Source organism: Silurus aristotelis (assembly GCF_946808225.1).
Source record: "Silurus aristotelis genome assembly, chromosome: 23".
Classification (NCBI taxonomy): domain Eukaryota; kingdom Metazoa; phylum Chordata; class Actinopteri; order Siluriformes; family Siluridae; genus Silurus; species Silurus aristotelis.
This window is the reverse complement of record NC_139596.1, coordinates 17738817-17766631: the sequence shown is the minus strand read 5'-3', so window position 1 is coordinate 17766631 and position 27815 is coordinate 17738817. Positions and strand designations below refer to the sequence as shown.

At 39.5% G+C, this 27815-nt stretch overlaps 1 protein-coding gene across 1 annotated transcript; it reads right to left on the bottom strand.

Annotated features, from left to right (window-relative positions):
• Window positions 1-568: 568 nt before the first annotated feature.
• Window positions 569-26543, bottom strand: txnrd2.2 (thioredoxin reductase 2, tandem duplicate 2). The gene is made up of 17 exons (XM_083527404.1): window positions 26398-26543; window positions 25031-25096; window positions 23646-23702; window positions 23369-23516; window positions 23089-23163; window positions 21294-21372; window positions 21133-21195; window positions 20912-20982; window positions 14754-14773; window positions 14166-14257; window positions 12825-12999; window positions 9545-9681; window positions 8138-8233; window positions 7029-7121; window positions 5539-5610; window positions 3840-3937; window positions 569-3289 (listed from the first exon to the last, which is right to left on the bottom strand). The coding sequence occupies exons 1-17, from the start codon at window positions 26480-26482 to the stop codon at window positions 3166-3168; spliced, it is 1551 nt and encodes a 516-aa protein (XP_083383530.1). The 5' UTR covers window positions 26483-26543; the 3' UTR covers window positions 569-3165.
• Between the last annotated feature and the right edge of the window lie 1272 nt (window positions 26544-27815).

The following is a 27815-nucleotide window of genomic DNA, read 5'->3' as shown; positions in this document are numbered from 1 at the left end:
CACACACACACACACACACACACACACACACACACACACACACACACACACACACACACACACACACGTACCGAGGAGTCTTAAAGAATGGTGGTCAGTATAGAGTAGTACACTATAAATGGTTAATAATTTAACAATTTACAGTACCATACCGTATAAACACAGTACATATGGATGAGCAGTGGGCATGTTAATGCGCACCAGTATGCAAGTGCGGCTATGGCACACAAATACACAACATTAGTTTTCCACACACAGAGTACATGCAAAAATACACACAGTTACAGTTAGAGACAAACATACAGAAAACACACACAAATACAAAAGGTGTGTACTGAAACAAACACAACGACACACATACACACACAAATGCACAAATATGGACAGACCAATGCTCTATATCACACAAACTCTGACACACACACACACACAATAACACAAACAGTCCTCTTCTGAGCTCAGATCGACAGTCGGACCCCCGTGAAGCTCCGACCTCACACACTCTGGCCGGGAAAAAAAGGGATGACACAGACACACACCCTGCATGATTAATGAAACTGAGGCGCTGTTCGCTTTCATCATTTATTTCTTTACACATAAATTATACAGATACAGAGCGTTATATCAGATTAACCTCTGCTACGTACAAACACAAAGCGGGAACGTCGGAGCACATCAGACCTGCCTTCTCCTCCGAGGGCTTTTAGTGCAGGTCCTCATTAACCGACCCCCTGAGAAGCTCAACCCTGACCCCTCAGTGTACGTGTGTGTGTGCGTTAGAACAGGAACTGAGAGTGGAGGTTGTGCGTGTGTCCGAAATGCCACATTCGCAAAGCAGGTCCTGGTAACATGTTTTACTTTAAACATTTTGTTCTGATTTTTCAGCCTGCAAAATGACTTAAAAATCCGAGTGCAAAAGTTTGTATCCCCTCAGGACCAAATGGGAGGGAAAAAAAGGAAGATAAATCTTAAGATGCCAACAAGATGTGCAGTGTGTGTAACTTTGCGTTCTCTTTTTCTGAGCCTGACATCGTAGTTTTCCAACAACTTGCATCTTTTACATCCTTTAAACGGCTTTGGGGGAAAATTTGCTTTCAAGTTTTTCGCCTGCTGTTTTGCTCCAGTTTTTATTAGAAAAACAGAAAGAGGGGGCACTCATTTTTGCACTATACTCTATTAAGCAAGGTTTATAGTCAGCTAGTCAGCCATTTACCTATTTGATGTAATAAATGGTGGTCTAAATGAAGCTTAGCAGAACCAATGAGATCTTTTTAATGCCTCCGGAATCTTAAACCGAAAGGACATGTTGTAAGATACATATAGAGGGACTTTCACACTCCTGTAAGAAGATATAGACCTCAGTCCACAGTCCTTCCATGCCCTTTGTGTGTGTGTGTGTGTGTGTGTGTGTGTGTGTGTGTGTGTGTGTGTGTGTGAGAGAGAGAGAGAAGGAGTGAGAGAGAGAGTGTATTACAACTATTCTGTTATTGTTACATGGTAGTGTACTGGGGTCAGGGTTCTTCAGTCAGCACACCCCCGGTCCCTAAAAAACATGAACACAAGACCCCTAAACTCCCTCCTCAGGTCCAAATAAACCTGGTAGCGCTGCTCGTCTCCGTCTCAGTCTCAGCAGCAGCCTGTCACACACACTCCGAGCCTCATTAATCAGAGAGCTGAGGCACATCAGACAAAAACAAACCTTCTCTGTTGGGGTTTAAAAGAAAAAAAAAAGAAAAAAAAAATCACAGAAAACTCGCTCGGTCAAACCTTCAACCTTTTCTGAGCGTGTTTCTGACCACGGGGAGAAAAAAATGAAGCCTGTTGTAATGTTGAAAGTAATGTAATGCACTATTGGCCTGCAAAATTTCTCAAAAAAAATTCTGCTTGGGGGGGAAAAAAAAAAAAAGATTTGAAAGTGTTCGAGATTTCTAGTGGTTTCTGCTGGTCTGTAATGGCGATCGTAGAGAAACGTGGTGTTTTTCGCCCTTGAAAAAAGCCCAGAGTAGAGTTCCTAAGGCATTTAGAAGCCTGACGGTTGAAAGACGAGATGAAAGTTTATTTGTTAATGTGATGCAGTGATGCAGCTGCAGTTGAACTAAGGCCAGAAAATGTTGTTGTATCGAGTAGCAATAAAAAAATAAATAAAATCTGCTTGAGATTTCTGGTGCTTTCCGGTGGTTTGTAACGTAACGTCGTTCTACGTGCATGAATTGGATTCCGGAATGCATTTGAAAGTAACCTAAAGTTCAAAGACTATTAAATCATTAAATGCAAACTAACATGAAAATAGAAAAAAAATGCTAATGTTGCCCTCAGTGTCAAATAAAAGGCCACTAATAAGCATCATGACCATCTTAAACACTACTTTAACCTAATTAGGCTGTAAACTGTCAGTCCAAAGCAATCCAGAGTCCCTGTAGCTCAGCTGGGATAAAAAAAACTGTGGGGAAAAGGAGGGGAATACTGGCCCCTTCAGGCGTATGGTGGTATTTATAAAAACAGCCTTTATCTCTGGTGATCAAGTTGCTCCAGCATCGAGAAGGAGCATGTGTGTTTTCTCTGTGTGCTCTGCAGAAAAACCTCTGTAGTCACAAAAGAAAAAAAAAAGAAGCTTTAAACAAGCTCTCTCTCTCTCGACCCGAGGTTTTGATTGACACGCTGCTCGCCCGGTGTTTGTGCGTTTCCCTGGGAACTCGGGAGTGTATCACCGTGGCGACGGACTGAGCCCATCCATCAGTGTCAGCTGCGGAGAATGAGTAATGGACAGGAAGTACAGCCGGAGAAAGAACAATATTCGGAGAAAATGTTTTGGAAGAGAGAGAGAGAAAAAAAAAAAGAAAACGCTACGTTCTCTTGCGACTTTCATTTTAACGCGCGGTAATGAAGCCGTAATCCTGATTTATGAGCCTGTGTTGTGGTTTAACGTCGCTTCTCCAGAGTCTTATTGCGTTATTGTGGAGCTGGAAAAAAAAACGCACAAACACGGCTTATGACGAGGGTCTGTCTGAAAGAAAGATTAGCGAGGTCATGACAGGCCGCGGTTGAGACGAACCCTGGAAATAAGAGCATCACAGCCTGCTACATCACTTCCTGTTTTTATGTTGCATTGTCAGGGGTCTGAGGAGGTGTGTTCAAAGTTTTTAAGGTACAGGGGGATGTTTAACCTCAGCAGCCGGTTACCGTGGCGTCCAGACCTGAACGCTTGGTGATGTGCAGTTTGGTGAGCTCTTCGGCGCAGGTGGGGTGGATACCCACAGTGTCGCAAAGCTGAGAGTAGGAAAACCCGCACCTGCGATAAAAACAATGAACACACAAAAAACAGCAGTCAATAAAAAAAAAACTGCACTTAGCAAGCAGCAAATTTACATGAAACGAACGCCAGATTAGCCTGCGTTTGCATAAACGATTGAAGAGTTAGTTGTGGGCGTGGCCTGTTCAGCATTTATTCATCTTGATGAGAAACTTTAGTTCTCCATTTCTCTCTTACGAAATGATAGTAGTGATGCATGAGGTATACAGCTGCATCAACATCGATGACCAGCTCTATTCTTCTTTCCTCAGTGGTGTCCTCAATTACATCATAAATTTAAACTAAAGAATGCAAACTTGTATTTGTTTGAAATATAGTTATGGTATATTTTATGTACGGTATATTGTAATACAAATCATGCCTTCCAGTATTGTGATGCGATATTTCTGCCACATCCGTCACCCTCTAAATCCATCTCGCACCCAATGTAGTCTATCAGCCGAGACGAGTGTAATGTAGCAAACAAACGGATCTGTATTATGACTTTTCTGTGTTGTTATTTAATAGAAAGGAGGATAAAATTGCTCACTGGAGGCCGAGAGCAAACCCTTGGATCACTTCTCCAGCGTTGGGGCCCGTAAAGTGAAGCCCTAACACTCGCTGTGGTTGTTCTCGCTCACACACCACCTGACAGGAGAGATAAAAGGTTTACACAAACCCCTATATACTCTATATACACACACATGCAGTAGCTCACAAAAGTTAGTGCACCCCTCACATTTCAGCATCCATTTTATTATATTCTCAACGCACAATACTATACGGAAGGTCTGCATGTCAGTGCTCAGTTCGTACACCACACACTGCAACAAGGCTGTTTGCAGCCCGTCGTCCCAGAAGTAGCCTCTTCTGAAGCTGCTCACAAGAAAGTCCACAAACAGTTTGCTGAAGAACAACCTGTCCAACATGTCCTGTGGTCTGATGAGACTAAGAAAAACATGTTTGGCTCAGATGGTGTCCAGCATGTGTGGTGACGCCCTGATGAGGAGAACCAAGAACATCGTGTCTTGCCTACAGTGCTGCTGGTACTGTGGCGCTTCAGTTCATTGAGGGAAACATGGATTCCAACATGTACTGTGGCATTCTGAAGCAGAACATAATGCCCTCCCTTCAGAAACTGGGCCGAACAGCAGTTTTCGCCCTTAAAAATGACCCTAAAAACACCTGCATTGCTGAGGATGAAGGAGTGGTAAGTTTGTCTCCAGACCTGAACCCTATTGAGCACCTGTGGGGATCCTTAAGCAAAAGGCGGAGAAGCTCCATGTGTTTTACATCCAGCTCCGTGATGTCATTATTGAGGCGTGGAAGAGGATCCCAGTAACAACCTGTGCAGCTCTGGTGAAGTCCATACCCAGGAGGATGAATGCAGTGCTGGATAACGATGCTGCTCACACACAATATTCACACTTTGGACACAGTTTTGACATGTTCACTGAGGGTGTACTCACTTTTATAGCAAGTTATTTAGACAATAATGACTGTATATATAAATATATCCAAGTTTCATTTCTGTAGATTTATCCCTCGAGAAGAAATAATAAAATGACTGCTGAAATGTGAGAGGTGCACTTACTTTTATGAGATACTGTACATACATTTACACACAGTGCTGTAAAAATATTTACTGATTTATTTTTTTATTTATTTTTTTACATATTTCACATTTAAATGATTGAGACCATAAAGAAAAACTTAATATTTCACAAAGAGTAAATACAAAGTTTTTAAATGATTTAATAATAAAAGGGGGAAAAACTTGTCCAAACCTGCCCTATGTAAAAAAACAATCGCTCAAGCGCACTCGGGTTTTGCAGCAGGACAAATAACCTGAACCACACCAGCAAGTCAATCTCTGAATAGCTGAAGGAAATTAATAAATATATAAATGAACGTTTTGTTGTGGCCTAGTCAAAGTGCACACTTTGGGGGACATTAGGGGGGCAATTATTTTTTTTATTGTTTTTTTTTACATAGAGCCAGGCAGGTTTGGACAACTTTTTTCCTCTCAATAAAGGAAATATAAAAACTGCATTTTTCATTTACTCAGGTTTGAGTAAATTTGAATAGATTTGAATATTGTATTATATTGGATATTATTTTGATGATCTATCGTTTGTGAGAAGTAAAAAAAAAAAAGATAAATAAATAAAAAAAATAATAATAATAAATAAAAAAATTCCCTGCAGTTGATTAGAAAATTTTGGTTAGAAATTTCATAAAGTCTTCACCTTAATGTAGCACTGACTGGCGTCTCTCTCGGCTATAGTGAACTCCAGAGGTTTGTAGAAAGCATGAAACACCTGGCAAGCAAAAAAATCAAGCTAATTAATAATAATTTAAATTTAAATTAATTCGATTACTCAGTTCAATCAATATAATAAAAGTGTATTGCATTCCTTTGATTTATTGTTTTTTATTTTTATAAAATATTATTTTAAATATTATTTAACCAAGCAGGCATTTTATTTAAATTGTTTTAAAAATGTAAACTGTTTGAATGTTGATGATAACAAATGTTAATGGTAATAAACTGCATCAATAAAAAACAACAAGCAATTGTATGTTTTGCATTTCTTCCCTGTGCATGTGTATGTATGTATGTATGTAGTGTGTGTGTGTGTGTGTATTGTTTGAGGTCGACTGACAGTGGATTTTACTGATGATGATTAGATCATACTTGGCAAATAACCGATTAATTGTTTTTAAAATGGATACTGGATAAAAATAAAAACAAAAAAACAATCCATGTCAAATAGTACTGAACTTCATTAAAAAAATAACAAATAAAAATAAAATAAACTAATTTATGAAAATCTGCCAAACGAAATAAATATTAATATATTAATAAACATAATTATATAAAACATATATGATAATTATATATAAATAAATATATGATAGTGCTCTCCGTGCAGCATGCAGTCTCACGTGTAAAAACAAACAGCACATAGCGTCACTGATACCTCTGTAGAGGCAGCCTATAATGACTTCTTAGCCATTTAGCAACCCGGAAAAACTCTCTGTATTGATTGTTTACCAATAGTTTCAACAAACAACTACTATTTCGATGAATAAGTCGACCTCAGACAGACAGACAGACAGACAGACAGTTCATCATGGTGATTTTGTGCTCTCTAACTGTCAACGTTTAAACTGAGAACTGTGACAGTCAGTCATTACACTACTGAAGATTAAATTCGATACGTTAGTTTTAAAGATCTTTTACTACACCACAGCACATCGATCACACCCGAGTGGCATTCCAGACGTTGGGTTTTTTATTTATTTTGGCATACCTGACAGTTCCCCATCATCCCACCTCTTCAGGCATGACGTTTTTGGCTGTTTCTTCTTTGCCACCTTCAAGGACATTCTGCTCTCATAATGACCCCCCCCCCCCCCCCATGCCACTTAAATCATCAATAAGAGAAGAAAAAAACCCTCCTCAGATTCGTCTCAGACTCGGGCGAGAGAGCATGCCGATGCAGGCAGCCCCGGACATACACCTGTCACGGGCGGCGCTTTGACTGGCGCTTGTCTGTCATCAGGCTCTGTGTGCATCAATCAGAGCCTCTACTCAGCCGTCAGTCAATGAAGAAGGGTTCGGGATTCATTGATGCACAGGTGTGAGTGGGCCGGGGTGTGTAGGAGTACATGCATAAACACAAACACACACACTGGCACACGCTCAGACACACACATAAAAAGTTAATCATACCTCTATATTGTCGATGCCATGTCGTCTCTCGGCTTCTTCTTCAGATAAACCGACACATCCGTACTCCAGAGGAGTAAACACTGTGGTAGGCACCTGAAACAAACACACACACACACCAAATTATAACATTATGACACTAAATGTTGCTCTGGAATATTTTTTGTCTGAAAAAATCCTTTCATTTTCCTAAAAATGTTCATTCCCAAGAGGCTAATGATGCATAATTAGGGAAGTATTGCTACCAGTACAGCAAAACTCAAAATGCGTATGCAAATCATAAACCCACTTCATTTTTTGGCCCAGTAACACTATTTACACAAACACTACTGCTATAGTGAGGGGACAAAAAAAAGTTGGAAAAATATATATATATTTTTTTAAACCAAACCAAACTTCATGTAAAATTTGTAATTATTTCTATAATAAACTCATTAACTTAAATTTAAACGAGAGGTAAAGCGTGCCAATCCATGTAGCATCTTTCCATCTCCTGAGGGACAACCATAAACAAGACACAATCAACCAATAAGCATTACATCTACACCACCAATATCAATTACACATCTAACTTTCAATTTTTATTTCAGAATATATTCTTTAGATGTTCTCACGTCCTGTGTTGTTCTTAATGCTTTGGCAATACAAAGTTTCTTTGTCATGCCAATAAAGCAATTTGAATTTAAATGAAAAATTTAACTATTCATTAAGCCTCTGAACTGGAAGTAAACCCCAGAAGCCAGCCAGCCTGTCTGCCTGTCCGCCTGTCTGTCTGTCTGTCTGTCTGTCTGCATGTCTGTCTGTCTGCATGTCTGTCTGTCTGCATGTCTGTCTGTCTGCATGTCTGTCTGTCTGCATGTCTGTCTGTCTGCATGTCTGTCTGTCTGCATGTCTGTCTGTCTGCTTTCTGAGGAGCCGATAGAGTCTTTCAACTTCAAATTGTATTCTGCACATAACTGTTTGTGACAAATAAAAATCTTGAGTATTGAATCTCGGAAATTGTAACTAGAAATAGATAAAAATGCTGTCGTCATTTTAAAAAAATCAAATAAATAAATAAATAAATAAATAAATAAATAAAGTCAATGCACGTGTTGCTTGGTTGGACTCACGTTGTCATAGTTCATGAGCTGCTTGGAGTGTCCGGCTAATCGCCGAGCAAGGAGTTTTCCTGCTTTGATCGCTGTAGGGGTGAGCTCAGGACGACCCTGAAAAACACACACACACACACACACACACACACACACACACACACACACACACACACACACACACACACACACACACACACCTGCTTGAGCATATGCTAAATACATACAGACTAATATATAACTGTCAAAAACCCTTGACATTCACCTGAGCCACATTTACATGAAGAATAATCTGATTCATCCATCAGACTGTATATATCGTGTAGCAGTAAAACCTCCTTCAATTCACACATTCATTCAAACACACATTCCACTGTACGTACACACACACACACACACACACACACACACACACACACACACACCAATGCGGTGGCTGCGTTATAGACGGATGTGTGGGTAAACAGTTTGATCGGGAAGATCTGACACGCTCAGGAGATGGTTATCTCTGGAACATAATGACAGTGTCAGTCACGCTGAGGATTAGAGAGGAAGAGACAGACAGATAGAGTGAGAAAGACAGACAGACAGACAGACAGACAGACAGACAAGACAGGAAAAGCTGCAGGCGAACGCTTCAGCACACTGACTCACACCTTCTCAAACCTGCACCTTCGCCGACGCCAAGAAACATCCGACAGACATCATCCGGCACACAACAAAAATGATTGAGTGACAGACAGAAAGATGGATAGCAGACAGACAGGCAGACAGAAAGAGACAAAGAGAGAGATAACACAAAGATTTCCTCTAGAGAGAGAGAGAAAGAGAAAGAGAAAGAGAGAGAGAGAGAGAGAGAGAGAGAGAGAGAGAGAGAGAGAGAGAGAGAGAGAGAGAGAGAGAGTGAGAGAGAGAGGAGCATGAAGGAAAGAGCAGATTACCTGTTGGTTGCGTCAGACAGATAGACAGAAGAAGTAAAACTGTGTGTTTACAAGTGTGTGTGTGTGTGTGTGTGTGTGTGTGTGTGTGTGTGTGTGTGTGTGTGTGTGTGCGCGCAGGAGATGAAGGTTTGCTCATAGGCAGCTGGGCTGTTAAGCTTTTATTTCTGTAATGCCAGGTGTGTTTAATTTATTTAAAAAAAGAAAAAAAAAAGTGAGCCGCACTGGCAGGTATGAAAGAAGACAAGTGCCGTCAGCTGTAAAGGCTGAAGCAGCCAGTCAGTGTATGTGTGTGTGTGTGTGTGTGTGTATATGGGTGTGTGTTCCAGAAATCACAGAGATGCTTGAGATGATTGACAATTCCGGATATATGATCAGCCTGCAAGCTGTGTCAGAAATGTAGTCGGGTGTTTCTGAGTGTACGTGTGTGCGAGCGTGTGCACGAGTGTGTGCACGTGTGTGTGTGTGCATGAGTGTGTGTGTTTAGTACCTGTGCGATGTCTCCAATGGCGTAAATATTGGGCACTGATGTTCTCTCATCATCAGCTACGATGATTTTGCCGGTGTTTGTGTTGAGCTGAACGCCGACATCCTGCAGGTTCAGCGTTCCGGTTTCAGGAGCTCGACCTGATATTACACACGTGTTACATTTTACACACGATGTTTACATATATTATATATATTTATATATTATATTTTTTACTGCCAGAGTAAAAGAGGTGTGGCAACTTAACAGATACGCCTGTTTTACAGATACAAGCAGGAACATTTAATTATTCAAAAGGGTGTGGCCTTTAATTTTCAGTAAAATAGACACTATTCCTATCAGTCACAAAAAATAATGTGTGGATTTGGTACCATTGGTATGAATCAGAATGCGTGGCCAATGTGCCTATTAGTTACAATAAAAGGAGGTGTGGCCTCCGAACCTATTAGGTACAATAAAAGGAGGTGTGGCCTCTGAACCAATTAGTTACAATAAAAGGAGGTGTGGCCTCTGAATCAATAAGTTACAATAAAAGGAGGTGTGGCCTCTGAACCAATTAGTTACAATAAAAGGAGGTGTGGCCTCCGAACCAATTAGTTACAATAAAAGGAGGTGTGGCCTCCGAACTTAGTTATAATAAAAGGAGGTGTGGCCTCCAAACCAATTAGTTACAATAAAAGGAGGTGTGGCGGATCTGAAGGTCATGAGTTCACATTCCAGCCCCACTAAGCTGCCACTCCTGGGCCCCTGAGCAAGGCCCCTAACCCTATAGCTGCTCTGATGTATGAATGAGAAAAGTCGCTCTGGATAAGGGCGTCTGCCAAATGCCATAAATATAAATGTAAGGAGGTGTGGCCCCTGTGCCAGTCAGTCCCAGTGAAGTAGACATGGCCTCTGTATCTATTTAGAGAAATGTTGCTGCTGTTTGATGTTATGTTTCGAACTCCTTCCTTTGAACAAAACATCTACACAGCTGGAATTAGCAGAGTGAATGTGCATGCGTGTGCATACTGACTAATGAGTGGACAACGATGTGTATCCCATCAGCCACCTGGGGGCCTATACCGTCAATTCTGACACTTCCTGTCAGAAGGCTGAGAGACGGCTGTCGACGCTCACCCCCCCACACACACACACAGGAATCACAATAAACAGTGTTTAGGCTGAGGAACCCAGAGGTACCTCGCTGATGCTATCAACCAACAAATACAACAAACTCCAGAGCACTGACTTCCTGCCTAAACCCCAAGAACAACTTCCTCCAACAGAGACGCGCGCACACGCACACAGCATTTCAATCAGGCCAGATGCCAGTGGGCAATATGGCAAAGATCATCTCGCAATGAGTGAAAAAGAAAGTGGCAGCAAAACACTGGGTCTACCTACAAAACCCAACACTCCGTAATGTAAAAAATGACTATACACAAATACGTTTCTCCAAGTAACTTATCACAACACTAATAGTTATTACCGCAATTTACAGGTGAAGACTTCAAAACAAAGAACATATTTAAAGTCGAAAAATTTACAATATGAGGCGAAAAATCTATCAAAAAAAAAAAAGCTGCTGAAAGTCTGCAGAAAGTTGAATACATAAGTGGAGTAAATAAATCTCTCTCTCTCTCACACACACACACACACACACCTCCCCCATGTCTGTATGATAAGAACTTGTAGTGAAAGGGTGCCTTTGTCTACAGGCACAACAAAAATACACAAGAACTCCTCAGAAGAAAGTAACAATGTCCTCGATTTTACTCTGCCGAGGACAAACACAATCATTTAGCACTTTGGTCTTCTTTCCTTGTCCTGCCTTGATCTCTGTCATGGATCAAAGCCATGATTTGAAACTTTGTTTTTATCTTTTAGCAGAAGACTCATGAGAAATAGAAACCTTGAGAGGAACCAGACTCAAAAGAGGAACCCATGCTCATCTGGGTGACACGGGCAGTGTGATTATAAATCTTTATTACTGGAGCTGGTACATCTCTAGAGGGATCGGGATCCTCGTGGGGTCGGCATCTGATTTTTGTAAAGAACTTAACTAACATATGCACTGCCACTTTAACGGCTTTCACTCTTCTGCTGTTTCACTGCTTATGACCTGCACTTTTTTTGCACCACAAGTTGATGTTTGTTCATCGATCTAAAAGTACAGAGAAGCTAAAACGTGTCTCAGCAGGCTGGACTGTAAAATGGACAGAGTGCCAGTGTGTATTACTGGCATGGGAGCAATAGAAGGCTGAATGTTAGAGGAAATCTGCTCTTTCCTGCCCTCCATCAGACACCTGCGAAAGAGGAAGAGTGGAGCCAGGATGGAGAGGGGAGTCATCTGGCCCAGAAAATTCCAGTGCTCTGAGTGAATAGCGAATGTTTTTGTGCGTTTCCGGAGAGAGAGAAAGAATATGAAGCATCAGAAAGAAAAAAAAAGAAAGGAAAAAATATATATATTTTTTTTCTTTTGCTTCTAAGCTGCTGTTGCTTTTAATACTGTAACGACATCTGCTATGACCTCATCATACTCTGAGGCCAAATCATCATCATCATCTTCTTCTTCTTCAGGGAAACATCGTTCAACTGCCAATAAATAAACTTCAACCGGAACAACAGAAAAAGACAATGTGGACACGTGTGGACCTTAAGGACACACACACACACACACACACACACACGCACACACGCTAAGGGATGAACAGAACATTACGGAATAAGAGGAAAAGGAGGGAAAAGGTGAAGTGAAGCAGGGGAATATGGCGACCCACAGAACCCTGCTGCATCCTGAGCTGGTGATTAACACGTCCCCTGATGATTCCTGCTCTCGCTTTATTATGTTGTTGTCAGAAATGATAGTCCTCGGTGTGCTGACGCAGCAGTTCGCTCTGGGTGTTTAAATGCAAGATTTGATAAAGAAAAACAAAAAAAACAAAAAAAAAAAACACCAAACGTTGACGGATTTAAGAATAAAAACGAGGGGTTGCACATGAGAGGAGCAGCAGAATTAAAGGCACAGGGCCACTAAAGAAAAGCAACAAGCACTCAAATAAGTTGCCTGTAAAAAGTTACCTGAAAATTGTGCTTTAAAAAATAAAAAATAAAAAATCTGATTTTACAAATTTTTTTAGAAGTCATTTCACTGATCGTCACTTCTGCCCTAATTTATTTCTGTAAATCTGCTTTGTGACATCCATCGTTAGTTGTTCATTCTTCCGTCTGTTGCCACGTGTATGAAAACTTTTCACAGTTAAAAACTGGTGCAGTATATAAACCTGAGTTCTGGTCTCACCTACAGCCCACAGCACCGTGCTGAACGTGTCCTGATGTTCCTGCTGGCTCTGTGTATCTGTCCAGGTGACCTGTAGAAGTCCTGATGGAAGTTTCTCCACCTTCTTAGGAACGTAGCCCCAGCAGAAACGAGTCCCATGTGCCTCTATGTGATCAGTCACCAAACCAGCCATTTGCTGCAGGAAGCATTGGAGGAAAAAAATTTAAAATGTTTTTCAGGCAAAATGACGAAAAAAGTTTTTGTTTACTTTTTTTTATTTTTTTTTTTTTTTTTTCATTAAAACTGCATGATATATGAATACATTTTTTTTTTTCTAAAATGTCATTTGAAGTGAAGATTTGTATAAATTTTACACAAATTATTTTCACACAATTTTCCTTTACAAATTTTCACTTCAGGACTTGCTGCATTATGAACCAAAAGACAAAAAAGAAACCAAAATCAAATCTACTCCGTTTTACATTTATAAAAACGCTCGCGAACGTATCCCACAGGCTGTAAATGGCCAATTGAGACAAGAATTAATATAATATTAAAAGGGTATTGATCTTTTTTTTTTTTTAATGATCGAAAAGTCTGCAAACTCACACTGTGCTCACTCATTTATTAAACAACTATAAATACTTTGGGTTTTTTTCCTATTTTTTTTTTTTTTTTTTTAGAAGAAGAATCCATAAAACTGAAACATTACATTACATCAGTGATGGCAGCTTGATTACACGATGGCATTAGTCTGAAACCAATAATTGCAGATACAGGAACCCAAAACAAGGACGTAAAACAGGTCTGGTCAGGTCTGTTCTCCTGTTTTGATGCGTCTGAGGTGACTCAATACACAGCAGCTAGGAATTGGGCACGTGAAATTTTCTCAAAGCATGTTCTTAAAAACGGACAGGTTTCATCGCTGGAGTTCAACTCGGTCCCAAATGGATAGAGCTTCCTTCCAAACAGGCATGTACAGACATTATAGCTTTATTAAAACGATTACTGGAGAAAAAAAAGAAAGAAAGAAAAAGGGCCATATATTAACGATTCAATAAGCTGAGAACGATTACACGCCGTAAACATCGGTATTGAACTTGACCGTGTTGTGGATATTGTACGCTTTGCTAGTCTTATTATTTATTTTAGATTACGTGATGAATCGTATACCACAAAAACAAGAGCCACCACATGAACCAGTTTTTATTATATATAATAAAGGAACAGTTTGTGACCAATCAGAATTGAGAATTCATCATGAAGATCAGTGACTAGTGTAATACCGCATTACAGAAAGTCACAGATAAAAGGTGAAAAAAAATTCACATCAAAGACTGTTTTTTGGTTTTGGTGTAGTACCTGATCAAATCCGCGAAGGGCGATGCTACGCACCATCACTGTGGTGTCCAGGCCAATGCCGGTCAGAAAACCAGCACATTCCAAAGCCACGTCTTTCACCCAGGCTCAGGAAAATATGACTCGCGCTGGTTGCACAACATATTGCACTCAATAAATAATAATAGTCACATTAAATCACACATTACAGGGACGTTCCACTGTATAACCTCTGGTTAAAATATGTAGATTATTAAAATTTTTGTCATGTTGTAGTGACAATAACTAGAATCCCAGTGTTCCAGAGACATTTCTTTACTCTACATCCTCTACCACCGCCCCACACTCTCTCCATCCTCTACCACCGCCCCACACTCTCTCCATCTTCTACTACTGCCCCACACCCTCTCCATCTTCTACCACTCTCCGACACTCTCTCGAACTTCTACCACTGCTCCAATCTCCCACCATCCTCTTTTAGACTGATGGCATTCTCAGTCTGTGTTCTAATGAACAAGTATCAGAACTGATGGAGACTTTAAAACACTTTTCTAAGTCGGTCTGAATGAGGGCATCTGTCACATGTAACGGCATGATCAGGCTTAAGGATACAGCTGGCTCCAACGACTAGCCTGAAAAACACAAAAGAAAACACGTTTAGGACAACATGGAGCATTTACATGCGTTTTGCATAATAATACAAGAACGTTTGCATTTGTTAATACCGTCTGTGCAGTTAACAGGTTCTTAATGTACAGTGGGGTGGAACTGAACAGCTACACAATGTACATTAATGCAGAGATTAAATTACTGATACTTTACCTGACAGATGGAAACTTGGAGGATCTACTCAGTGCTGTTAAACACCTCAGACCTGGGGGTCAGGGTTTGTTGTGTGTGTGTGTGTGTTGTGTGTGTTGTGTGTGTTGTGTGTGTGTGTGTGTGTGTGTGTGTGTGTGATTTTGTGGCAGCACACATGGAAGCTGCCAAGTCTGAGTTCTCAGAAAATAACTTCTGGCTCTCATAGATAAAAAAAATATATATATATTTAAATAAATAAATAAATAAAATATCAATCATAATTATATTAAATCTATTTAAACAGCACCTATCACAGAGTAACATGTTGCTCAAAGTGCTTTGGAATAAAAGAGACAAAAATGATTCAATAATTAATGAAGTCTGAACAAAAAAACTTTAATAGTTTGGGGGGGGGGGGGGAATATGCATGCAGATTTATGCTTCTAATATCCACTGGTTTTACAATAAATCATTTTATTTCGCTTGCAGTCACTGACAAAATGTGTGTGAGCTTTTCTGTGGTAATAATTTTTGCATTCTCTCGGACACTTTGAAGAAACCCTGAATGCCGAGAAAAGAAAAGTAAACAGAATATTTTTTCTTCTTTAAACATGACCAGATTGCGAACATGTAAAACATAAATAAATAAATAAAACAAAAGACTATAAAACCAAGTATTAAGTTTATTGGACTCATTTTTGAAAAACACAATGATAAAAGGTAAAAAAAAAAAAAAAAAAAAAAAGGTCAAAGCAGCCTGAAGATCAGAAGATGAGACAAGAACAGAGATCTAATGGAAGATTTCAGAGGATATGTGTGTGTGTGGCATTGCAGGTGAAAACATGACATTATGTTGTTAGTGTCCCGGGCCAGACTAGGATACGCTGAGTGATTTCTGCTTGCAATGGACACACACACACACACACACACACACACACACACACACACACACTCACACACACACACACACTCACACTCACACACCCCTGCGAGCTAATACCCCTCTTCGCTTAGTACACTTTTGTATCACAGCTTTAAAGGGATTTAAGAACCAAATCCAGGCACTTTTGCCTCCACTTACTGCATTTAGACCCCCGGTGTATATGACATCACCCGCAGCCGGCCTCTTGTCTCACACAATCCTGGGATTAAACCAGGTGAGGACACCGAGAGGAACCCGTACACATCTCAACCATACATACAAACACTCTTCAACCAACACTAATGAGAGTGAAGCATCGTTACTGTTGACTGATTGACAAGAACCCGGATCTGTCGCTTCTAATGAGGACTAGTATTGGTTTCCAAGAAAACAAAGCTCAAACTTGTATAGGAGCAGATGATTCATCAAAAAACAGGACGTTTGCGTGTATTAGATATAATTTTATTGGTGAATTCCCAAGGGACAGATGAACAACCGTTAAAGATTGAACACAATTTTCGCAGGAATGCAACAAACACAATGGGCTGTTTAGCTCACCGAATCCATCTACTCAATTCAATTTTATTTCTACAGCGTAAAGTGTGTTTAATAAACATTATAGGTAATGTTTATTACCTATAATAAAGCTTCTTATAATTGTTTATCCCTGTTGAGAGAGCCAGTGGTGACTGTGGTGAGAGAAAAATGTCCCTGAGATGGTATGAGGAAGAAACCTTGAGAGGAACCACACTCAAAAGGGACCCCATCCTCATCTGGGTGGCAGCAAATGTTCATTTCCTGTAGTTACATTGTTAAGGCGTGTAGTAATAGGTGCATAAATGCAGATGCAAACTAGAACACGTGAAATCTTACATGAGCCTTGAAGGCTTTAGGATTCAGAAGTTGCTTTAAACCCCAAAAAAAAAAAAGGATAAATATCTTCTCTAGTCTTCCGTAGCGATTTTTTTAGCTAATCGTCGACTCTGCCGCCCAGGTTTCACTCTCTATAGATCTTATCTATTCAGGTAAAACAGCAATTTGATTAAACTAATTCAGGTCTTAAGCCGGGTGCACACTGTGTGATGTCTACAACGGTTTGGTCGTCTGAGACTAAAGAAAATACTAAAAGATGCCTATATAATCTGAGGCTGAAACCTGTAGTCTTTGACCGCTGGTTTGTTCTTTTCCTCAGAAGAAATTCTGGCAGATTTCAGACACTTTCCTGCAGTGATTTCCCCTACGACGATCGCCAAACCAAGAACAAACAGAAACGCAGAACCTGAATGACGTGATTAGCGTGACGACTTTAAAGCGCCTCTGGGAAAATGTCAAAACAAGTCAGGCGGTCAATAGTGCGAGAAGAGAAACTTTGACTTATTTAAGACCTATCTGACGACCCCCCCCCCCCCCCCCCCCCCCCCCACACACACACACACACACACACAAAAATACAGGTGTTCCTGATTTCTTTTTTCTGAAACACTTTTTCCCCACACAGGGACATGTAGTTTTTGGATTTTGTTTTCCCCTCAATAATAAAATAATATTTCAAAAACTGCATGTTGTGTTCACTTATGTTCTCTTTCACTAATATCTACCGTAATTTCCGGACTATAAAGCGCACCCATATATAAGCCGCACCCACTGAATTTTAAAAATATTTTTATTTTGAACATAAATAAGCCGCACCTGTCCATAGGCCGCAGGTGTCTACACTAATGTACTTTACACAGGCTTTAACGAAAGAAACGTTACACACGGTGTAACGGGTGAAATATGTTGCGCTTCCTTTAGGATCATAGCGGTATTTTGGGAAAAGACCGGCACTGCATTTTTCCAGTATCACTGCGTGTGTGCAAGACCGAGGAAAATGTCCTAATTATTTTCTGATGCTCATTTCTAAGTTTCTTTGACTAACCCGTAACGCTGTTGCCAAGAAAAATAAAAAAGCAGGAGTTTTGGAAACCTGTCTGTGATTATATGATTTCTGTTGTAACTGGAGTTAGCGAGCTCTCCCATGACCCAGACTCAACGCGTTACAACGGCTTGTATCTAAACAGTAGCCGACCAAGAAAGTCATTGTTCACTGTCTTCCTCCTTCCTTTCACAACTATTTCTCTCGGGAGTTTATCTTTTGGCATCGCCATGGGTTTAAAAATCACCCGGTGGAAGTTTTTCTCCCGATGCCGTGCAGCTCAGAACACAGGTGAGGAGTGTTTTTTCGTTTCCGTTCAGAAGTTTCATTGGTCTAATATTATGGGGATCAGTTTTTTGGCTTGAAGTTTGTGAAACCGGGAAAAACTCAGGAACAATTCATAAATTAGCCGCTTCATTGTTTAAGACACGGGGTTCAAAACGTGGGAAAAAAGTAGCGGCTTATAGTCCGAAAAATACGGTAAATTAGTTTGATGATCTGAAACATTAAAGTGTGAAAACATGCAAAACAATAAGAAATCAGGACCCTTTTTCACACCACCTAAACTTGCACTTCCCCATAGCTGAAAAATGTAATCTGTTCATGTTGGTCTTATTAGTAGCTGTACGACAGGTGATTTGGACTTGCAAAAGAAAAGGAACTACAGCACCAAGGAAACAAACAAAAAGAAGACCCCACGGAAACACCAGTGATAAAAAAAAATAGAGCGTTTTCAATATCAAGGTCCCAAATGAGCACTACAGATTGTGTTTGTTTGCGGCTAGCTACCATTAGCGAGAGAAGAGAGGTCAGGATGTGTCATGGATTGATATAAAAGCTCGGACGAGTCTTTTCTTGTCGGTTTTTGATGGTCGTACATTCTCACGTTATGAGATCCTACAGAGTGACGTGGTGATCAAGTTCATACAGTCTGACAAGCAGCGAACGCAAAAGGACTATTAAAAATAGCACAGTGTGGAAAAGACTAGACGTTTCGACATGTAAAATCTGTGAAAGCAGAAATTAGATTTTTTTTTTATTTTTTTTATGAAGATTATTTCCGCTGAAATTAAAAACTATCCTGCCAATTTTTACGGGGATTCTGAAAACGGGGCAACTTTACCATATATGCAAATTTTAATACTTCCATCCCTCTTTCTGCCCCTTTCACCCCTCTCCTTTCTCTCTCCTTATAGTATGCGTGCCAGCCTTTTACCCAGAATTCTGCCCATCAATCAGCGATGCCCCGTTAGCATCCAGCCTCCAGCTGCACACCTGAAAACTTGATAACCAAACATACACAGAGCAGCTGTGTGAAGAGCAACAACAAGCTCATGTTACATTCACACGTTTATTTTTTTTCCTTCTTTTTTTTGCATAACGTTCCTGCCGTCTGTTAAACAGGACTTCAGCGCCGCATACTGGGAGGGTCTGATTGAGTTTTTGTCCTGTTAGTGTTGCTGCATTAGTGTAATACACCAGTTAAAAAATGTTTATACTATATTTGTACTAGTTTTCACTACTACTCATGTTTATCTAATATAGTTTATCTTGTAATGTCATATAACTGCATATATAGCTATACGTTTGTGACAAATAATAATCTTGAAATTGGAGATGATGTACTATAGTTTCAACTCGTTAACTCATTTACAGTAATTACTTATAAATATGCGGAATAATACAAAGTGTGCCGATTTACTGAATAATCACAGCGTACTGTACCATGTGATATATAAAAAGTCTATAAACTAAATATTAGAGAGAAAACAACTATAATTATATGGCTAAATTCTAAAACTATTTCATTTAAAATATGGTTAAAAACAATAATTTTATAAAAACACCAGATGTTGGATAGTCTGCAAAATTCTTCTTCTTCTTCTTTCGGCTGCTCCCATTAGGGGGCGCCACAGCGGATCATCCGTCTCCATACCCCTCTGTCCTCTACATCTGCCTCTTTTACACCAACTACCTGCATGTCTTCCCTCACCACATCCATAAACCTCCTCCTTGACCTTCCTTGTTTCCTCCTTCCTGGTGGCTCCATCCTCAGCATTCTCCTACTGATATACCCCGTGTCCCTCCTCTGCACATGTCCAAACCATCTCAATCTCACCTCCCTCACCTTGTCACCAAAACATCCTACATGCGCTGTCCCTCTAAAAAACTCATTTCTGATCCTGTCCATCGTCGTCACTCCCAACGAACATCTCAACATCTTCAGCACTGCTACCTCCAGCTGCACCTCCTGTCTTTTACTCAACACCACTGTCTCTAAACCACACAACATCTCAGAAGAATCTCATCATTCCATTTGAAATGCCAAAGATCACAGAATTTGGCAGACATAAAATGAGTTTTGCATCAGCAAGGTCACTCTAAAAGGAAAATCCACAAAGAAACTGTATATTCACGAGATGGTATTCAAGCTGTTATAAAGAAATGTTAGGAATCAAAGAACAAATATGGACTGAAAGGCCGAGAAAGGTTTTTTGGAGTTTTCTGCAGTCCTGCATGTACATGGCTCAGCAACTAGGAGCTTCACTGGGATGTAAAGTTGACCCTTCTACATTCTGAAGAAGCTCGATCAGGAACGGCGTGTGTGGAAGAAGCCAAGAAACCACTTTTTCAAAAGGGTAACTTTGGGTAAATGACTAATACATGCTAAATATCCCAAAGACTGGAATGATGATCAGTGGAAAAGAATATTATGCACTAAAATCCAAGTTTTTGGGTCCAGTTGTTGACAATATGAGAAGAAACGATAGAGACGGAGATGGAAGAGTGAGTGCTTGCAGCTTTCTGTGAAACATGGTGGCGGCTCTGTTGTGATTTGGAGATGTATTTCTTCAAGTGGTGCTGGCGATATTGTCCAAACTGATGGGATCACTGGAATGTTGCAGTACAGACGGGTTTTATTTTATCATTCCATTTCTTCTGGAAAGCAGCTGATTGGGAGCGGTTTTACTTTTCAGCATGATCACGATGCCAAGTGCACTGGTAATGTAGTTAACATATGTGAAGTAAAGACCTCTTTCTTTCTTTCTTGTGTTGGAGAAGTGAAAACTAGGCAATAAAGAAACGAACACAAAATTCAATGTATTGATCCAGCACTCGTCTGTCACTCACGTTTTCCCAGGAGACTCTTTCAGCCAGAACAGATCGTCACTGGTGATGCCGTATTCTCTCGCTCCCGGGACCTGAAACACACCGCGGTAACCCTCAGTCTCTTATCTGAACCTACGTTATTCCTTTAATCAGGCGAGATTTAACTCAGACTGACAGAGAAAAACAGTGTTTATCATCACATGCACTTAAAATAAAAAAAGTCAAACATCAACTCCTCTTACATTCGTGGGGTATTTGGGACGGCCGCCGGTGGCGATTACCACGTTCCTCGCAGTCACGGTCGTCTGTGCAACAAAAAAACCCCACATTTTTATTCAGATTTACAGAAGTCAAGGATTTAGGGAGGAATATTAACATCTTAATCAGGAGATTGCATCCGTACCTCCTTTCCTCTGGAATTTAATCCTCGGATGGTATGCTGGTCCACCAAGCTTCCTTTCATATTGAGATATTTCACTTTCCTGCTCCACACACACACACACACACACACACACACACACACACACACACACACACACACACACACACACACACACACACACACACAGGGGTGTAAAAAAAAGTGTTTGCTCCCTTACTGGTTTTTTTTTTTTTTGCATGTTTGACACACTTTAATGTTTCAGATCATAAAACTAATTTAAATATTAGTAAAAGATACACAAGTGAACACAACATGCAGTTTTTATTATTGAGGGGAAACGAGATCCAAAACTACATGGCCCCGTGTGAAAAAGTGTTTGCCCCCCCTGTTCAAACTGTGGTTTATCACACCGGAGTTGAATTTCTCTAACCAGCCTGATTACTGCTACACCTGTTCAACATCAAGAAATCTATTAAATACGACCTGCCTGACAAAGTGATGTAGACCACAAGATCCTCAAAAGCGAGTCATCATGCCAAGATCCAAAGAAATTCAGAAACAAATGAGAGAAAGTAATTAAGATCGATCAGTCTGGAAAAGGTTATAAAGACGTTTCTAAAGCGTTGGGACTCCAGTGAACCACAGTGAGAGACATTCACAAATAGCAAAAACATGGAACAGTGGAGAAGCTTCCCAGGAGTCTCCAGCCGACCAAAATTACCCAAGAGCACAGCGACGACTCATCCAAGAGGTCACAAAACAACAACATCCAATGAACTGCAGGTCTCACTTGCCTCAGTTAAGATCAGTGTTCATGACTCCACTATAAAAAAGAGACGGCAAAAATGATCTGCATGGCAGAGGTCCAAGACCAAAACCACTGCTGAGCAAAAAGAACATAAAGGCTCGTCTCAGTTTTGCCAGAGAACATCTTGATGATTCCAAAAACTTTTGGAAAAATACTCTGTAGACTGAGGAGACTAAAGTTGAACTTTTTGGAAGGTGTGTGTCCCATTACGTCTGGCGTAAAAGAAACACTGCGTTTCAGAAAGAGAACATCGTACCAACAGTAAAATATGGTGGTGGTAGTGTGATGGTCTGGGGCTGTTTCGCTGCTTCAGGACCTGGAAGACTTGCTGTGATAAATGGAACCATGAATTCTGCTGTTTACCAAAACATCCTGAAGAAGAATGTCCAGCTATCTGTTCATGACCTCAAGCTGAAGCAAACTTGTGTTCTGCAGCAGGACAATGATCCCAAACACACCAGCAAGTCCACCTCTGAATGGCTGAAGAAAAACTATAAGACTTTAAAGTGGCCTAGTCAATGTCCTGAACTGAATCCTATTGAGATGCTGTGGAATTCCTCCACAGCGCTGAAACAGACACACCGCAAATTATCACAAACGCTTGAATGCAGTTGTTGCTGCTATGAGCGGCCCAACCAGTTATTAAGTTCAGTGTGCAAACACTTTCACACACTAAGTATAATGTATATTTGAATCCCACACACCGCACTCACGTAGTGTAAAAAAAAAACAAATCACAATTGTTTTCCATTATTAATTCTTAGAAATAGTATAAAACACTCAGTGTCGAGCAGCTCTAACAAATAAATCAACCATGATGATGATGATGATGATGATGATGATGAAGTGATCCTTCTAAAAGCATATCCAAAGGTGCTAAATTCCTCTTAACCAGTGCTGCAGTTAGAAATTAAAACTAAGAGCTTTCTTTTATCTTGCTACAGCTGTACAATGCGTGTGAACGTATTATGAGGGTGTGTATTATTGTAAATTATGTGTTTCATTTACTTGTCCTGCAGCTGAACTCTGTGACCCCAGTTCAGGGATTTCACATAATTCTGCACCGCTCCTGCCATAGTCACCCTGCAAAACACACACACACACACACACACACACACACACACACACACACACACACACACACACACACACACACACACACACACACACACACACACTACATAAATCCTGCTGCTCATTGCACCCAACCTGTTATGTTTTTATTTCCCACTAGAGGGCAGCGCCCCACACTTTGCAAACCACTGGTTTACTCTGATGGGAAACGCACCAGTCGTGTGTCACGGGACCACCGATCTGCCAGCCGTACTTCCCCGAGTCGTTTCTGAACGCCGTGCCAAGCAGAGCGGCCTGGTGCATGAGCTTCTTAGGAATACAGCCCACATTTACACATGTTCCACCGATCCCCCATTTGGTGCCTGAAAAATACACACACACACACACACACACACACACACACACACACACACACACACACACACACACAATGATAAAAATCCCTAGAAAAACATATCTCCAACACAGAATGAAGACTTAGGAAGTGATACCTCTCTCTGACGGTTCTACGTAATCCAAAACAGCCACCTTCTGTCCCAACTGAGCCGCTGAGAAAAGGAAAAAAAAGAAGAAGAGAGAGAGACACACTCCTTTAATACACAATGCACCTCTTATTCCTATTACTTAAAATAAAAAACGTATCGAGATGCAAATCTGGTGAATTGGTGGCAGACTGAAGATACGAGTCCAAACACAGGGAATGTTTTTCCTTTAATGACTCAATAAAAGATTGATTTGCCTCCTGACGCATCAAACAAACCAATATATAGAACAGGGTTCTGCAAACTCTGCAACCAAAAGAACCGTTTTGTTCCCCTTTTCCACCAAATCAAATTTGCCTGGAGCCACAAAACATATTTGACCTTCAAATGAATATAATAAAAAAAAAAAAAAATTTGTTTTATGCAGATGTAAGGTGGTTGCCCGGTTTCACCACTAGGTGTCACTGGTGTGACTTCTATCGTATTTGGATGTTTGCACCTTTTTTTGTCCCGAGCGTCACAGAACAGATGCTCTGATATTTTATAATTTTTTTTTATGTCTTTTTACATGCAGGATCAAGGTGGTCATGATGTTAAAACATTCTACAAGCTGTCTTGTGTTTTTAAGTGTATTACAGTCCATTAATATGCGTTTTATAGCCATGTTTGTTTTACAGAGATGACATGGAGGTTCTTCTCTATTTAGCAGGAAAGAGAGTGTAAATCTGAAGCGATCAATACGACACCTTGTATATATGATCTGGACGTGTCTGGATTCATAATGGAAGTTGAGGAATTGTTATAGAGTTGGGTTGATTTGATGGTTTGTTTTCTGTGGTTCCATTCAGTTTATTATCAGTTCGAGGTCTGATGGTGAAGTTTTACAGTCTGTGATGTGGATTTTTTTAAAGGCTTTTTTGATGTTATAATGAACGATTCTTTTATTCTCCACTTTATGAACTGTATGAAGTTGAATTTGCTCTGCTCAGCTTTTCTGCAGCAGATCTGAAACGGATTAGAAGCAGAAAAAAAAATCCGTCTACGCAGAATTCAACTCTCATCTGAGATTTTTCTTTCTTTAAATTCCTCCATACAGTTCGCTTACGAGAGCTTTGGTTTTATTAAAAAAATATCAAAACTCTATTTTCAGTGTCACGCGTTACCTCGAAAGCCGAGAAGAGCTGTTCCCATTGAAACAATGTCTAACGTGTAACAAAAATATTAAGAATTATTTTTATTTACATGAAATTTAATTAATCCCCATGACTGCTTTCATCTGCTGTTTTTATTTCATGCCGTCATTTTGTTTATCACATGGAGCACGAATACGACAGAATGTAGTGCCAAAGCCTAGAAAATGGACAATAAACCACAACAATGAATCCTTCTTTTACCTTCTTTGGAACACGCCAAACCTCCAGATCCTCCTCCGATAACCACCAGGTCATAATCAAACTTCTCTGTCAACATAGAAATATTTACTTACAATATATTTCATCCACAGAGCAGAAACAAGATCAATAAACTTCTACATCATAAACCTCCTGTCAGTACTAAAATCCCCATCAACACATCTGTATGTTAGTAAATAAAAGGTGTAAATAATATAAAGTGCAATATAAAACCTGTGAAATGTGTGGAAATGCTGAATCTTTAATGGTTTTTGAAAGACTTTTGTTTGTATGCAACAAACTCAGTATTAAAGTTTCCTTTAACCAAACAAATCTACAAATGTCCAGATGTTCCACATTAATTTTAATGAAAAATCCTCCTTTAGCGTGAAGAACAGTTTTACACGCTCTCAGCATCTGGACACTTCGTTTCTCCAAACATTCAGCTAAAAGATGATCTTCACTAGTTGGAGATCTTTGTGATCCAGTTCATCCCAGAGCAGTTAAGTAGGATTTAGATGTGGTGACTGAGCAGGTTGGTCCATGATAGATATCAGTCCAGACGTCTGTCTGCTCTCTAAATAACTCTTACAGAACTCAGACGTATGGAAGAGGAGCCACGTTATTTACTTTTCAGAACAAACCCAAACCATGTGTGATTGTGGGGGTGAGGGAGTCTGATCACATCTTCTCTCCTGTTCTCCATCTTACACAAGTCTTTCTGTTAGACATCCTAATCCTAATTATCTTCCACTCATGTACTTTCCAACTTCTAAAGGAGGGAGGGAGTGGGATGGATAGATGGATGGATGGATGTACATGAATAAAAGGATGAATGGATGGATAGATGGAAAGATGGATGGATGGAGGGATGGATGAATGTACATGGATGGATAGCTGGATGGATGGAGGGATAGCTGGATGTATGGATGTTTTGCTCCACAAATCTTACCAGAAGGTTAATTAATATGTAGACTATCATATGCAGTGGTCTGGTTGGACAGAAACACCAGACAGAAAGGTATAAACTGTATTTATTACACTTCCTACACACTGCACCTGGGAGTCTGAACCTCTCACCAGCTCCTTAAAGAACCTCCACACCTGCACATGGAGCAAACATTTGTCTTTTTCACACGTTTGACAGCGCACACAATCTACAGTGGGTTTAGGAGTCAATATAAAAGGACTAAACTCTGAATAATTCTGTATTGGATTTTAATTGAACATTAAAACGAACTTATTTCACTCCTTCATTCACACAGGACGTGAAATTCAGCGGTTTCGCTTCAATTTCGCGTAATTAATAAACACGACAGGTCGGAAAAACATCTATAATTACCTGGAAAAACATTTAAAACCGCATTTACCTGTAAAATCTCTTCTTGGCGACTGAAAGGCGAATTGACAGAAGGGCTTTAGCCTGTGTTTTCCTCTGCACAAGGCCGCCGCCATGTTGATTTACCCAAGTTAAAGGACCCCTGACTGACAGGTGACTTCTGATGTGCCTGATTAAAATTCCAGCTACTAACTAACTAACTAACTAACTAACTAGATAGATAGATAGATAGATAGATAGATAGATAGATAGATAGATAGATAGATAGATAGATAGATAGATAGATAGATATTCATGTGCGTTACAAAAATACTTACAATATATATAACGTTATAAAATGTTCTGGTTTTTTATTAGTAATTTTCTACCGTGTTGTAAAACTTTTAATTTCCGTGTTCACCGTTTTTCTGCTTTCTGTTTCCAGTTATTAAATTTTATTGATTTTTTTTTTCACCGACATTTGTACGCGCTCAAGCGACAGAAAAAGACTTTTATCATTTGTCTACCCGTATTCCGGAGGTTCCGGCTTCTTGTGTTGGGATTGGCTAATTCATATTTATAATTCTTCCGATAGGACGGTGGGAAGGCGGTTATATTACCATAGAAACCGTGATTTTCTTTTCTTTTTTTTTTTTTTTTTTTTTTTTTTTTTTACAAATAATAAATTATCTTACAAAGCAAAAAAGTACATTATTTACTGTACATTGTTTATTTTTATTTGTTGCTTAATACATTTCCGAATTTTTCTTTTTTTTCTTTTTTCTTTTTATTTATTTATTTTATTAATTTATCATAAAATTATAAAATCAGTCATAAGGCTACACGGTTTGTTTTATATTTGTACGTTTTATACGGTCGTCTGAAATAAACTCGAATATATACAATGACTGAAAAGTGTTACTTGTGATAAAGATATATCCGGAAAAATATGAGCCACGGGAGATTTTATCAGGATGCTCTAAACTTCTTTAATATAAATATCAAATAATTTGTCTCCGTTTATTTGAAGCAGAAATTACTAAAAAACTAAAACAAAAAGAAAACAAATGCCATTGATAATCCAGTAGTACACTTGTTTGAACATTTCTATATTTATTACAATAAATACTTTTTACATACTAATAGAATATATCATATACGAGTGTCATTTCAGAATCAGAATCAGAATCAGAATGGGGTTGCATGTACAAGGAATTTGTCACGGTGTGCCGGTGTTACAAAAATATTTGAAATATATATATAAAATCTAGAAAAATAAAACAATAAAGTCATAAATGAAATAATAAATAATTTGCAGTACAATATGATGTAATTTATCACATATTATGTACAATATTTATATATTATGTACAATGTTTTTGTCCACCATTTTGGTCTTTTTTTAATTCATTCTAATATATATATATATTACAAGAAAAAAATTGAATTGCAAAATAAAAATTAAATATT

Coding starts and splice junctions, on each gene's coding strand:
- txnrd2.2 (XM_083527404.1), bottom strand. CDS start 26,482: ATGGCGGCGGCCTTGTGCAGAGGAAAACACAGGCTAAAGCCCTTCTGT. Junction 14,774..20,911: donor AAAGAGTCTCCTGGGAAAAC/GTGAGTGACAGA, acceptor TGTGTTTTTCAG/GCTAGTCGTTGGAGCCAGCT. Junction 14,258..14,753: donor GCTAGTCGTTGGAGCCAGCT/GTATCCTTAAGC, acceptor CCTGGGTGAAAG/ACGTGGCTTTGGAATGTGCT.